The sequence below is a fragment of the Ostrinia furnacalis genome, unplaced genomic scaffold (assembly GCF_004193835.3).
Source record: "Ostrinia furnacalis isolate ACB-3 unplaced genomic scaffold, ASM419383v2 OfSCF7341, whole genome shotgun sequence".
Classification (NCBI taxonomy): domain Eukaryota; kingdom Metazoa; phylum Arthropoda; class Insecta; order Lepidoptera; family Crambidae; genus Ostrinia; species Ostrinia furnacalis.
In genome coordinates this window covers 601,503-616,396 of record NW_021137580.1, presented here as the reverse complement: position 1 = coordinate 616,396, position 14,894 = coordinate 601,503, and the positions used below count along the sequence as shown (strand labels likewise).

Sequence of the window (14,894 nt, the reverse complement as noted above, 5' to 3'; positions counted from 1 at the left end):
AAACTAAACTGCGCTGACGTGACTTCTTTTTTCGTAGATTCGGTGTGACAAAAGACCGATGACGTTACTAATTTTAACCCCCCGACGAAAAAAAGCGAAAAAACGACAGGGTGTTGAAGTCAATTGACTAATTTATTATAAATTTAAAAAGCAAATACTTAGATATCCATATTTTCAGTTGATTGAAAACTAATAAGTAAATAATTGAGATTAAATGTAAGTACGGTAAAATGTATTTTTTACAAAAGATGTAAATTATAGGCTAAAATCTCAACTATCCTTTCATTTCGGTGTCACGAAAGAAATAATAGGTAGGTACTCGTAATAGAGCTGAATGTGTATATCGGATTCAATTTGCAGAAAATTGCAGATTACTCTCAGTGGTGTGTGTGGGCAATTTGGTGTGTAAAATAAAAGAAATACTTTAACCAGTTATAACTTGTAACGATTGGTTTATTTTATTGACCCTATTTATTACTTATCTTACCTACATAAATAACACAACACATTATTATGTACAGCAGATAGAGAAAGTGATTGTAGTAAAATAAATATTAAACAGAACAATTTATTGTTTGATAAAAATTAAAGCTTCTACTTAAAATTATGATTCATACTCGTAATACATTATTGCCAACTGAAAATTAATACTTAACTACATTAATTAATGCTATTGGAGTTCTCAATGAGCTTTAACTTTTCGACTTTTAGCCTTAGGCTCGACTTGTCGACATAAAAGTTTACCTAAAGTCTTACGTAAAATATATTTGAGCATTTTGAAAACAAGAGAGCACAGCCAAACAAATAGTGCAAAAATCGCAATGAGGAAACAGGCGACATCTAGTAGCAGAGTCTCGAACCACGCGCTGCGGGTAGCAGGGAGAGAAGGTGGGGAGGCGCGGTGTCGCGCTACATACTCCGTCCAGTAGATGGCGCTATCCATAACTGGCATGGGCCGGTCGTGGAAGAGTTTGGAGACCCTTTGCGCACTTTGTTGCATCCTGTCGATGGAAAGTAAAGGGCTGTAAAACTTATGGAAGACAAAAACGATTGGTACAGGATAATTTTGTCCTGGAACAACTGTATACAGGGTGGAAACGATAAGTGATCTCACTCGATTATTTCTAAACTATAAAAGATATCGAAACACCAATTAGTGATCTTGAAAGTGCTTCATAAGTTCTATCAAACGGTATCAATAGGTTACAGAATAAACTGGATCTGTCCGAAAATTCAATATTTCCAGCTTCATTTAGCCACACAATAAATACAAGATATCAAAAAAATGGTTACTGATTGTTATCACCAGTAAGTGTTTATAATCACCAGTAGTGTAGTACATTGATACTACTTACATACTTAGATAACAGTCTAGACTAAGTAGGTATAACACCACATTACGCAACTTTATTTGTGTTAGAATGCTATTGATTTATTATTTACTAGCTGTGCCACGCGGTGTTACCCGCGGTAAAACGTAGCCTATAACGCATAGGCCAGGGTGTCAGCTAACTCCATACCAAGTTTTATTAAAATCGCTCTAACCGTTTAGACGTGAAGAAGTAACAAACATACACACACACTCACAAACTTTCGCCGTGAAATGTGATAATATAGTGTGATAATCTTATGTTGACCTATAAGTACTATCGGTAACAGTGTAACTACCCATTGCCGGTCATGTCGTCTCGTTCTATCGCAAAGAATCACCGTTTGATAAGAGCGAGAGCATAAAAGAGAAATGGCTAGTAAACACTGACCGATAGTAAATATCCCCAAATACGATAACGATACGACCGTGTAATATATCACGTACTAAAAAAGATTTTTGTGGATTTTCGATTATATTCGTCCCATTTAAGGTTGCCAGGCGTCCGGCTGTAGCCGGACATGTTTGGCTTTTTACGGTCTTGTCCGGCCAAATATTGTCAGGGTAAAATGTCCGGCCAAATGAAGCACTGAGTCCGGCTTTTTTGATTTTGGACCTGGCAACTCTAGTCCCATTAAAAGTTTTGAGTCACCTTTTTATGGTTTTAATTAAATTGAAGATGAGATAGTTCTTACAAGTTCTATGTTTGTCTTTATGACCTATCTGTGTGCCGACTTTGGAAATTCTGTTTTAGACTTGAAGTGGCTATAAAATTCTAAAATGATCCTTACTCGTCTGACGTCAGCTTCATCAATGCTTCATATAAAGATTCCTCCGTGAGGTCTTGGAAGAAGATGTACGTGCCCATGCCAGATTCTTTAATGGCCGCTGCATTCGAGAACTGGTCCCCGAAGAACGGGACAGCGATCAGCGGCGTCCCGCAGTAGGCGGCTTCCGAGTAACTCAGCATGCCGCCGTGGGACACGAAAGCCAGGACTTTCGGATGACCTGAAAATTTTAAGGCGAAGTTCTGTCATGTCGGTAGCACTTTTATTACAAAATCTTGGCAGATCGGTACTAATTAACAGACATCTTTCTAGTTCTGATCCCTACAATAGCAACGATTTGTATTGTATTTATGGTTAAGCAATAGGTAAATGAGATGGGTAGTGATAGAGTTCGGCTCTCACAATTTAGGTTTGCAATACTCATTATTTATTTATTAAAACGCTAGCACACCTGCTAGGTCAAGGATGCTATATTAGCGCCGTCTGTAAAGTGACTAAATAATTTTGAATCTACAATAGAAGATAATTATAATCTAGTATTTTGTATGACTAAAATGCTTAACACGTGACGGAATTACTGAATATCAATGCAATGCCACTTTAGAAAAAGACCGGAGCAAATTCTCGACCAGCTGCAGACTTCCACAAATTAAAGCGTTTCTTTTATACTAATTGCTCAACGAACCCCGTCCTTGTCCATGCTTGACGTCATAGGAATCTAATTACCTCCTCTAAGTATGTCATTTATCTCTTTAGCACACTTAATTAGTTTTTGTTTGCTTTTTATCGTGAAATCGTTCTTTCAGAGCAAAATGAACAAAGCCTAATCTGTTTCTTTTATTGAAATGACCAAAGATCGTAACAATAAATAAACAATATTGTAATATAATTAAAAAAATGCATTTATTATGCTAACTAAGGAACTCACACATGATTGTTGTAATTTTAAATCGTGAAGGGAAAAAGGCATGAATGTAAATTACTCTCACGTTGATCATTATTACAGCGGAATCTCAGAATCACATGTGACCTTGGACATACAAACAATCGACGTTTGCCTATCTTGACGAAATATTTGAAACAACTTTACGATTGGGCTAAGATTATTTTAAGTAACGACTCCATAGAGCGTCTCGTAGTGCAGGGAAAAGTTGAGGGCACCAGACCACGTGGTAGATCACCAATGAGATGGACGGACCAGATCAAGGCCGCAACTAAGTGCTCGGTTAGCGAAAGTACCCGGAAAGCTGCAGTCCGCGAGGAATGGCGCCGTATTACGAGGAACATCACTCTGAATCGTGATTCAAAATGATGACCACGACCACTCTGACAAGAGTGTACCTGATACTGAGAAGAAGATTATTTTGCATCTATAAAGCCCAACATACACGGACCGCTCTTGCTGTCTTAGTCAATTGAAATTTCGTCGTGCTGCAAAGCGCCCGAAGCAGACAGAACTGCTCGAGCTGGTATCTGTGTAGATACGTAAAATACTGTGTAGTTAGCTATGCAGTCGCACCTTGAAGCGGTCGGTGCTAGCTGCTTCAAGCTGTCCGTGTATGGCGATCCTAAGTAAAACTTTGAAGTTCATTGTAGTATCTACATCATTGAGTTATAATGTTTACTTCAATGATCTACATCTATAAAAGCAAAAGGTCACTGATTGTCTGACACACTCACTCATCACGAAATCTCAGAAACTACAAGTGCTAGGAGTCTCAAATTTTGCATGGGGGTTCTTTTAGAACGTAGGTGCTCACCTCAGATCATAGAAAGGGAGTGCTCACTAATAACGGATTTTACGAAATTCCACCCCTAAGGGGGTAAAACGGGATCCACGCGTACGAAATCGCGGGCGGCCGCTAGTATTTCTATAAATATTTATCTTGGTCATGATTAGCCTACTAAAATACCTACACTACTAAAGAAATTAAGATGGGATCAAATAAAGAATATACTCACACAAAACGTCGACTTGTGAAAACCATTTCTTGGCCAGGATATTATCGTGTCCCGCCGGGAAGGTGTCGTTCTCCCACTTCCAGAGGACTTTCTGCGGGATCCTCTTGAGGGCTCCCAGGAACTGGTCCATTTTGTGAGGGGACATCGTGCTCAGCCTCAGATTCGAGCCGAAGCTAATGTAGACTGCCCCGTGCTCGGCTGTGGCGAGGAAGTCCTCGATGTCCTGAAATAGCATTCATGGTTTATGAGATTCTAATGCTAAATATTAAGTGCACCTTCGAGTTCAACTCAAGAACTAGTATATAAATGAAAAAATTACAGATTTTGTTCATATAAAAACGCAGGATGATCAAGTGTTCATACCCCTCTTGCAAAAATCCATTTGCGGTGAGCACGCGGTCCTGATGTGTCATATATGCAAAAACTGATAAATCTGATTATCTTATTTGTTATCATTAAATATACGAAACACATAAAATATTTAAGTTTTAATTTGTTAGTCTGTCAGACGAATGTTTAGTGAAACCGTTACATCAAATTATGTTTAGTGATCTCTAGGGAACTAATTGGTGACACAATTATTAGAATACTTAGCTTAGATAAGACCATTATTTACTCGTATTTGTTAGTTAGCTAACACTATGCAACTAAAAGTTGAATATGGAATGGTTGTTGCTATGCTGGACTACAAAACCAGCGGTGGCGGGTTCGAATTACACATGACGCAGTGTATCCAGTACGATAGACCGAGTAAACCCAGACGTTTACTAAATGGCCGTATACAGTTGTCATGGTAACATAAAGTCTCTGCATAATTTGGAGTTATTTAATTAATTACCTACTTAATCCGTTGATCAGATTCGTTATTACTTCTTTTTTATTGTTGTCTATTATTAGAACAACAGCTTAGATGCTGTAAATCAAATGGTATGTGTTCTTAGTACTTAAGTGTACGAAGGTCACTTTTTTTAAGAGTTTAAAGTTGGATAGTGGTTAGGTAGGCAGTGCACATAATAACATTTTAAGATACATAATTACAATTAATAAAGACACTTATGAACGTTTCTTTTATCATATGCAAATAGGTTCTACTTTATGTTTACACATAAAAACAAACATGAAATCTGTGCGCAAACAAAACTATGTACTCGTACTTATTTAGTCTGATAGTTTCACAAGTCGATAGACAGAATCCAGTTCATATTATTGTGCTTGAAATCTAGACATCACATGATGAAATAAAATTGATATACTCTTACCTTCGGTACAGGTTTAGGCTTGGATATGTGAGCGCCAGCAATCTCCAGCAGCTGGGGCGGCAACAGCCGCGCGCCGGTTATCGAGTGGTGCTGGTACGAGAACATCATCTTCGTCCGCTCCATCACCAGGCTCTCGAAGTCGAACGACAGCTGCGGCTGGTGGTACCTCATCGCGTCATACATACACTGCTGCCTGTGCCAGTTGAACAGCACATTGAAAACAAAGTACCCGATTGTGGCCTGAACCTTGTTAAGCAGTGACGGGTTAGAACCCCCGTATAAGAAATAAAACGCATCCGTCGCAGGGTTGAAAGGGATCCCCAGCCGCCGGTATGCCCACGGCAGCAGCACGTGAGACGTTATCCCAATGATGGGCGCGTCGAACTGAGTCGCCGCGTACACCAGCCCGCAGTCTCCCAAAAATTGCTCCACAAACACAACATCATATTTATTCCCTTCAGCTAAATGAGCTGACGCGTTTTCATTCAAAAACAAATTGTCACACTCCTCACGGACCCGCTTCGGCGCCAACACCAAATGATGCCAAAAGTTAGCCACCGGTACCAATGAGGCGTACGCATTTTCGTAGCTCTCTAGTGTGGAGGTTTTCGATATATTCGTATAATTTCCTTTAATATCGACAAATCTCAAGTTCTTCAAGGGCTCTTCATCAGGAAAATGATTGATTACCGTGACATTGTGTCCTCTCTTTGCAAATTCTCGGAATAATGGCTTGAAAGCCATGTAATGACTTTTGAGCGGAATAGAAACGATGGCAAGTATATTGATCGCGCACACATGGCTAGCGAGCAGCGAGGCTATGATAATTTTACTCCACATTATATTGCCGCGATTGTAAGGTCATTGATCGGAACAAAGCGCGGCACGCGGTAAGCTCGCGGCGTGGTCGGTGATTGACTGAGTCACACGGTCACGCCGACTGACAAGGACCCAGCCGAACGCGCGTGGAAGTCGAGATTTGCGTCTTGCATAGAGTTCACAATAGAAAGTCAGCATTATAGTTAACCGCACGGTAACGCCGAACAGGAAAACATACATAAAAATAACTTTATAGATTCCGATGTATATATTTCATAATAAATAGCTACTTATAATAGAATTAAATTAAATTATAAAATCGATAACCATTACAAATACATGGGGTTCCTAAAACAGCCTCTTCTGCACAATGTAGAGGCAGACGGCTAAGAAGAAGAGGAATGCAAAGAACATAATGACTTTGTCCGTGAACTCGCGGCGGCCGTATTTCGTGAGCAGCTTGCTGGACTGCGATATTGTGCTAGCAGTGTTTTGTAGTTCCGATTTAGTGCCCTAAAACAAAATACATAAAGTTCTTTATGCTTGCTCGGTAAGCTCCGATTTTGTTCCCTAAAACTAAACACAAGTAGTACTACAAATTGCCGCGAGAATCTTGTGAATAGGCATAGACTAAGACCATGCATGCACGCATCTTCCCGAGAAACCAGTTTATGAACAAGTTCTTACACTTGCAGTTCTTACACTTTGCTACTATTACCTATGTATTCTGTGGTTCTTGTAACAAGTAACTAATTTAATTAAAAAATAAGTGAACCTAACTACAATATTACTTACTAACAACACAGCTACCAAAAATTAAGATTTTTCGCTATTGCGGCGCTGAACTACATCAGCTCAGAAAAGTGGCAGTTAGTTTATTTTTCCTGTAATGCATATTTTGGCACGAATGCCGATCTGGTCCGCAATTCATTACATGTTTTTCTATTACGTGGGCTACACGCACGCGTGCGGAAATCCGCATCACAGGAAAAAAGGCACTTAGCAATAAGCCAGTAAATCCTTAATAAGAATAATATAGTCTGTTTGCAAAAAAAGTATCTTAATCTCAGAGCCATGGCATGGCATGAGTGACTGGGGTGAGTCACCATCTATCTCTACTATATCCACTGCTATTTGCTATCAATTATCTCAAAAGGTAGTTGTAATAGATTATGCAAAATGCCACTAAATAGTAAATATTAAGATAAAAAAATTAATTATACAATTGGAAAAGTCCATAAAAAAATTATGCATAGACAATGCATTGTAGGGTCATATAGGAAATGATAAAGATACTCATCCCAAAGTTTAACTGACAGAAAATTCCTTATGAAATAAGTTTGATTTACTTAATAATGTGGCACTGAAGACTAAATAAACTAATAAATATTTTTTATTTTAAGATTTAAAGACATTAAAATTGTACTCACATGCACTGTGGAGCTGGACGACACTAAGCTATCCAGCGTGTCTTGGCTCCTCTGTGTTGTGTCTGCCAATTGTCTGCTGATGGATAACAGTTTGTCTGTCACACCTACAACAAAATAATGTGTCAGTCAGTAACATTTCCATAGTGCCTAGAAGTTAGAATACAATTTGATTACTTTTGTTATTTTTTCAGAAGAAAAACATTGGGTTTATTTCTTCATTAATGTAATTTAAAAATTACTGATTAAATTATTAAAATAATGTCCTCAAAGCCTTGTGAGTAGGTACCAAACCTTAACAAACCACTTTTAACCAATAAAGCCGCAATCGCATGAGACTGAGGAAACATACTTGAAGGGTTAATGGCAAGTGTCACACTTCTAGTGACAAAACTCTAATATCAATTTAATAAATACCATTATTCTATTAATTAAAAATTATTTCTTTAATCTATTTACCTGTAGACATTTTCAATAAGCCATCCCGGTCAACGTTCTTCTTTCTTTGCGTCAACACAGGCTCTTGTCCCTCCACCGGCCTCAATAATTCTTCTCTTTGCAATTTCTCTATCACGAACAATGCAAAAATGTTCGCATCTTTGAATTCCTTCAGAAGTCTGTATAGAAATACAAATTTATAAATTAGGATATGAACAGCAGCAAATCATCTTTAGGGAATGATGAAGAGTCACAAGTGAAATAGTATTATTAACTACGGAGTGGTTATTTTGCCTAATAATAAACTTATTTACCCAGCTAGTAAACGCCTTTGCGTGTCCAGCTCAACAACGTATGTCTTGTCTCCACTGTCTTTGCCATACAGCTCCATACTTTCCATTTCTTCCCTTAACAATGTTATCATAGCTCGTCCCTTCTCATTCAATTCATTCAAAGCATCCATGGGACCTCTACATTCTAAAATATCCTGAAAAATAAAATGTTCATAATGGAATATTTTAACACTCAAATTCAGTTCAAAATACACCTGTAATATTCATAAAATTAACACAAAATTACCTGTATGATAGCTTTGACTTGAAAATGAAACTTCGCTAATCTTTTCACATAATTTTGATAAGTCACTTGGGGATTTTCTAATAATTTTGGGAAGAGCTGTTGGTACGCTTCCGTACTATTTATATCGTTTTTAATATTCATTCTGATAAATATTTAAAAATTCAGAAAGTTCTTGTGCTGTTTTGCTTTTGCTTTGCAATTTTTCAATTTATTTGGCATTAATGTCACTGTCAAAGTGACAGCGCGACGTGGGCTGCGTTCCGATTTCAGTGCTTACAGAAAAAATATTATGTTCCGAATTTGATGGAGCAAAAGACCCGGCACAGTTTCTCCACTCTACTCCTCACCACTTCAGTGGAAAGGCAACCTTATATTTTTTTAAATCTCGATCAATAATCATAATGAATAATCGTTTCTTTAGTTTAACTAATTACCGCTACCCCCGCTGCACGCGCTGCTGCGTCTCAAAACTCTCAAAATCATCGATAGATTTAAATTTTTTGGGATACGGAGGTTCTATGTGTAAGGTGGTGACGGTTTCAAGACTGGGTGGGTTCTTCAAACACTGTCTACCCTTGATAAAGCCTACTTCATTATCTCTGAGTCTTAAACCATTATTTCCCAAAGCTCTATCTAAAACCACATTAGGTAATGGAAATCCATGGAAGAACGAAAAAGAATGGTCTGAATCTGATTTTTAACATACTTAAAGCTCCTTGAGCCATTATATTTCTCTCAACATCTAACACATCGAAGTGCTCATAAATGTTATCTTTTGGTACAGTAAGTATTGATGTCGATTGAACCTCATAATAAGTGTAAGTAAAATAAAACAAATTTCATAATAAATGCATTTTAATAAATAAATTAAGGTAATTGTAGCGTAATACTGATCATGAAAAACCTTCGTGAACGAATGTAAATTTGGTTTTTGTCGTGCTAGAGATATATTTACACTTGTTTCTTAACAATTTTACTAACTTCTTTGGTCCACAGCAATATAAATTCAATTGCGCTCTGAAACAAACATAATTTTTGATATTAAAGATCTGTTACATCGACTGTAAGTAACGAAAAGTAAGACAATTCAAAATAAATACTCACTGAGGGTACAAATGAACCCAATACCCAAACACGCGGTCCCAGTGCGGTCGTCCCCTCCGCACCCTACATCCCAGCAGTGGGTACTCTTTAGCTATGCTATACTCCCCTACACTACTCCCTTCATTATCCACGCCCTTAACTAAGTTCCCATTCCTTCGCAAATTCGGAGTCAGAAGCGTTGCTCTTTCATCGTCTGTAAATTCTCTTTTATGAACGACTCCTTTTCCGTTAAATGTAACCAAGTGTATGGTTTCTTTATTAGCATTCAAGTTGTTCTTGGTACTTGTGACGTATAATTCAATGTGCAGGCGGTCAGGTCGATTGGAATCTCGTAGCCGCATCATAGTTTTGGTGGCTAGATCAGCCAACCAAGTTATTTCTTCTTCGTGTCTCACTATCCATAGGAGGTGGATCCTCCCTGGTAAATAGCTTCTTGGGTACCTTAGAAAAAAATGAGGAATTAGTGACGCGTTTTAAACGAACAGCTTTTATTTGAGTAAGTGCAAAGACAATGGTCCTTCGAGCCGGATACTGAAAATATGAGATTTAGACATTAAACAACTGTTTGTATCCGGCTCGAAGGACTTAAAGTGATAATAATATTTATTATTTAGTAGTATCTTCGTAGTTTATTTTATACAGTATAAACAGTACTAACTATGACAGTAGTAACTTACAAGAACATATTCCTTAGTAATGCGACAAAAGGAGTAATACCAACACCGGCAGCTACGCATATCGCTACCGAACAGCCCGCAACACCTTCCATGGGGCTTGAGAACGGACCATCCACTAATACACTGGAAACACAACATAAAAACAGTTATTGATTGAACATCAAATAATAGGTAACTACATAGATATTTGAATAGAAACAAAAATACATATACATATAAGTAATTTGGCAGAATAACCCACCTTAGTCTAGCAGGACCTCTATCTAATAAAAGCCTCTCTAAAGCTTCAGTCCAATCACCCGTCACTCTTATCCATATAACAAAATCATTTTGACTAGATTCAGGTATCTGAAACAAAAAACGTTACTCATGAAAGTGTACCTGAAAATGAGCATTCAAAGCGATCGTTGGTAGGTAGGTGCTACAGTTGAGCGTTGTTATCATGACTACCCTCAAAAAACATATTTAAGGTAGTTATCACCTTAATGACAGCAGCAGCGCGGCAGGCGAAGCCTTCGTGGGACAGCTGAGGGTCAGTATCATGACTACCCTCACAAGTTGTGAGTCGCAACATGTCTCACCTTGACGACAGTAAAGGGGTGCCACTCCAGCAGCGACGCGTCAAGGCACTGTAGCAGCACGTACTGTCCCGCGCGGCAGGCGAAGCCTTCGTGGGGACAGCTGAGGGTCAGTATCATGACTACCCTCACTACATCTCACCTTGACGACAGTAAAGGGGTGCCACTCCAGCAGCGACGCGTCGAGGCACTGCAGCAGCGCGTACTGTCCCGCGCGGCAGGCGAAGCCTTCGTGGGACAGCTGAGGGTCAGTATCATGACTACCCTCACAACATCTCACCTTGACGACAGTAAAGGGGTGCCACTCCAGCAGTGATGCGTCGAGACACTGTAGCAGCACGTACTGTCCCGCGCGGCAGGCGAAGCTTTCGTGGGGACAGCTGAGGGTCAGGCTCATGGTTCGCCCGGCCATGTAAGTCACCTGAAACAAAATGTTTAGCTGAAAAATACCTACCTACCTATAATTAAAAATATAGCCACAGCATAATCTTGTACGACTAACATAAATCACGAAAGAGTTGAGGTTTTCAAACACAGAAAAAACTTGTTCTTCTTGTGGCTTAGCAACTAAAGCGCATTATAGTCGAGTCTAAAAACCTAATGGTTTTATTTCCTTCAGAAAGCCTAGCTACAATGTCTTAAACAGATTGGGCACAAATACACAAAAGCTCTCATTAGGTAGGTACTCTACATATTTTATAATAAGTACGTTGTACTACTTAGGTAGTTAAGTCATATTATTCAGGAAGACGGTCGACGGTGCTTTATTATGTAAGTCGGCATCCTGTCTGGAAGCATTAGCGTGCAAATCCTTCGAATCCAATAATACGCGTTCATAAGTGGATAATACAATATAATCGGCCTACATTATGGCCGGGATTGCGCCATAAATCGCGCCCTGTATTGCGATAATACATAAATTATTGCACAATTAGTGCATTCGCAGGTAGACAATACATTAAGTGTATTTTGTTCCATTTCTACTGTTAATTACTCCCTGGACATTAATTATGCGTGTTGAGTCCATGTAGAGCCACAACTACAGGTATCTGTACCGTACCGTAAACAAACAACATACAAATAGCATAATTTATAAGATTAGTGTTAGCTAACTGCCAGCGCTTTCACTCTATGTGCTTTATCCGCATTAAAGATCAAGGTTTAACTTTATCTACAAACACAATTTAACTTACAAACTCACCCCCTACCACTGACAAACTAAACATACAAAACTGAGTGCAATATTTTTACGACAAAAGTTAGTTATAAATATAGTTCAGTCGGCCGTTTGGTGTAGTGGTTCAGAACGGACTACTATGCCGAGAGGTCCCGGGTTCGATTCCCGGCCGGGCAGAAATTGAAATGATGAATTTTAATTTCTGTGACGGGTCTGGGTGTGACTATGTATAATATTTATGTATTTAAAAAAAAAAGTATATAAGTAGTATATCCGTTAAGCTAGCACCCATAACACAAGCATTAAGTTGCTTACTTTGGGGCTAGCTGGCGCTGTGTGAAATTGTCCAAAGATTTATTATTATTATTATTTATTATTATAGTTATTATTTATTTATTATAGCCTTCTGCAAGGTAATTAGTGTTATGTAATAAACATGTAAAGTTACTCGTCCATGAGCATACTGAATGTTAGTAGCTACTTATGTAATCAATTTAATATGTACGTATTTGATTTGAATAACTATAACTTACTTGTAATATATTTACTCTTGCCCGGTTTCTTGACAAAATTCGCCAAATGAGATCCATTATAAAACAGCTTAGAGGAAATGCCATCCACAACCAGGTCTGAAATGAAACAATGTAAATTGAGCTTCCAGTTTATTGATGTTATTTTCCCAAACTGAAGCACTTTGAAGCTAACTCTACAAATAATGCCTAGCCTCTGTTATTTATTTTGACTCTAATCTAAACTACGAAATATTTTAACGCTAACCAAGCGGTAGATTGTTAGATTGTTTGTTGAATTTCAATATTTTGAATCAATTGCAGAAAACCTATTCAAGATTTTAGATTTATTCCTACTGCCTTAGGTCAGTAATAGTCCTAGTGATATTAGGTAGTTGCATCATCTGTAACTGTACACATTATAGTGTCATCCCTCCCTATTCATCCTCGACTAAATACAGGCATTGTTGTACATTCCCACGGAGCAAATCCATCACAACAGCCAAGGTCTGGGACATAATGAGAGGCGTGACCATCGCTGAGTCCATAAAATAAACTCTACATCGGATTAGACCAATAATATCGACTAGTTAACGACTGTTGTCACTAATTGTACCATAAATTACAGTTTGATACTAACTTTGCTTCAAGTGGATACGCATCGTCGATCGGACTGACGAAATGACTCATTAAAATTCTAATTAATATGCATAGATTAAATCAATATCAAGTAGCAATCTGGGCCCTGTAAGCACATTTTCAATATTTTCCCTTTGTAAGCACAGCATAGTCAGCATCTTACTCGTAATGAAATTACGTAATTGGAGCTTCCAAATGAAAAACTACTGAAACACCACTAGATTAAAGTTTACCAATCGTAAATACAATAAATGCTTCTTAAAATTAAGTTTTTATTTATTTTACTTTGCTTATACAACCCTGACGCTTGAGCTGTGAGGTAGATCAATTCTGAACACAAAAAAATTGCGCTCTTGTGAGCGTAGTAGTAAGGTGCGATTTCGAATGCACCATGTGCGTTGGATATTTTGCATTATTATTATTACCGTTAAAATGTCGGCATCTGATCCTACACAAAGGAGTGCAATTTCTGTTGCTACTATTATGTATTCTGTGGTACCACTCATATATTAGTCTCTTCTTCATGACAACTGTGATTCAGGTCTATAGCTTACTTATTTGTTAGCTCATTCATCACTATTTATTCACTATAAAATATAGGGTATTCGACACAATTTGTGTTACTAGAATCAAATAGTTCGATTTGCATCAATTATTATGCGTAATTTGTCTATTTATAAGAATAATCTCTGGCCTCTCGTACTTGTTCTCATAGCATTTCCCTTACTAAATAATTCAGGTATCTATCTACCTACTGAGTGAGCACCGCTTAAGCTTCAGCATCCATTTCACAATAAAATTATGTGAGCGCTGCTTGCTATTCGGCCTACCTTTCATACTCAGTCATCGAATAATAATAATAATTACAGCATTCACACCATAACTTTCCCAATGGGATAGTTACACTCGAACTGATATAAAGTAATTTCAATGATGCATCTATTTTCACCGCTAGTTGGTTATACTACCAATCACAATAAACTGTCTCTTGGTAAATCATTGTAGGTATGCCTTAAAACATACTGTTACCCATATGGTACACAGTTTATCTAGCTCTAATTTTGCTACATCCGCTTCAACAAACGTAAACTTTAAACCACTCTAAATAACTGTTGTAAAATTAAGTAATTTGATTAAAATCATATTCATCGATACTACATGATATCGCTCACTACACATTGGCTGTATAAGCTGCACTGGATTCACTATACATCAGTTATGTTCCGGTTAACAAAACATCATTTAATTCAAATCTTTCAATCAGTATCTGTAAACATTACCTGTAAAATCATTGTTATCATCACAACATCACCNNNNCCTTTCCGTTGCTAACAGACGGCCGTCCTGATGCCGGAATGTCCCCATTCCGCTTCGGCCATTCGAACGTTATGATGTATGTCCCCATACATGTATGCTATCTATATCGTTTAATTACTTGAGAATCAATTATCATCTGCAACACCTTAATCAACAGTTGAATCAATCATCCAGCTGAAATTCGATTCGCATTTGACAACACCAGTGTAGTGTCAACACCTTCCTTGTGAATAGTTTCACCCGAGGACCTTA

At 38.0% G+C, this 14,894-nt stretch overlaps 3 protein-coding genes across 3 annotated transcripts in view; all 3 read right to left on the bottom strand.

Annotated features, from left to right (window-relative positions):
- Nucleotides 1-423: 423 nt before the first annotated feature.
- LOC114364052 (UDP-glucuronosyltransferase 2B30-like) lies at nucleotides 424-6,322 on the bottom strand. The gene is made up of 4 exons (XM_028320035.1): nucleotides 5,379-6,322; nucleotides 4,120-4,342; nucleotides 2,161-2,377; nucleotides 424-1,001 (listed from the first exon to the last, which is right to left on the bottom strand). The coding sequence occupies exons 1-4, from the start codon at nucleotides 6,216-6,218 to the stop codon at nucleotides 683-685; spliced, it is 1,599 nt and encodes a 532-aa protein (XP_028175836.1). The 5' UTR covers nucleotides 6,219-6,322; the 3' UTR covers nucleotides 424-682.
- Nucleotides 6,323-6,450: 128 nt separating this feature from the next.
- Sec20 (vesicle transport protein Sec20) lies at nucleotides 6,451-8,847 on the bottom strand. Its single transcript, XM_028320036.1, has 5 exons — nucleotides 8,642-8,847; nucleotides 8,377-8,549; nucleotides 8,084-8,241; nucleotides 7,628-7,731; nucleotides 6,451-6,710 (listed from the first exon to the last, which is right to left on the bottom strand). The coding sequence occupies exons 1-5, from the start codon at nucleotides 8,780-8,782 to the stop codon at nucleotides 6,546-6,548; spliced, it is 741 nt and encodes a 246-aa protein (XP_028175837.1). The 5' UTR covers nucleotides 8,783-8,847; the 3' UTR covers nucleotides 6,451-6,545.
- Nucleotides 8,848-9,501: 654 nt separating this feature from the next.
- Nucleotides 9,502-14,894, bottom strand: part of LOC114364047 (NADPH oxidase 4) — a 25,515-nt gene continuing 20,122 nt past the window's right edge. Inside the window, exons 7-12 of the mRNA XM_028320030.1 lie at nucleotides 12,711-12,806; nucleotides 11,281-11,421; nucleotides 10,664-10,770; nucleotides 10,423-10,545; nucleotides 9,746-10,186; nucleotides 9,502-9,658 (exon numbers count right to left, since the gene is read on the bottom strand). Coding sequence (XP_028175831.1) covers nucleotides 9,535-9,658; nucleotides 9,746-10,186; nucleotides 10,423-10,545; nucleotides 10,664-10,770; nucleotides 11,281-11,421; nucleotides 12,711-12,806 — 1,032 coding nt within the window. The 3' untranslated portion in view covers nucleotides 9,502-9,534. The remainder of the gene's footprint in view (nucleotides 9,659-9,745; nucleotides 10,187-10,422; nucleotides 10,546-10,663; nucleotides 10,771-11,280; nucleotides 11,422-12,710; nucleotides 12,807-14,894) is intronic.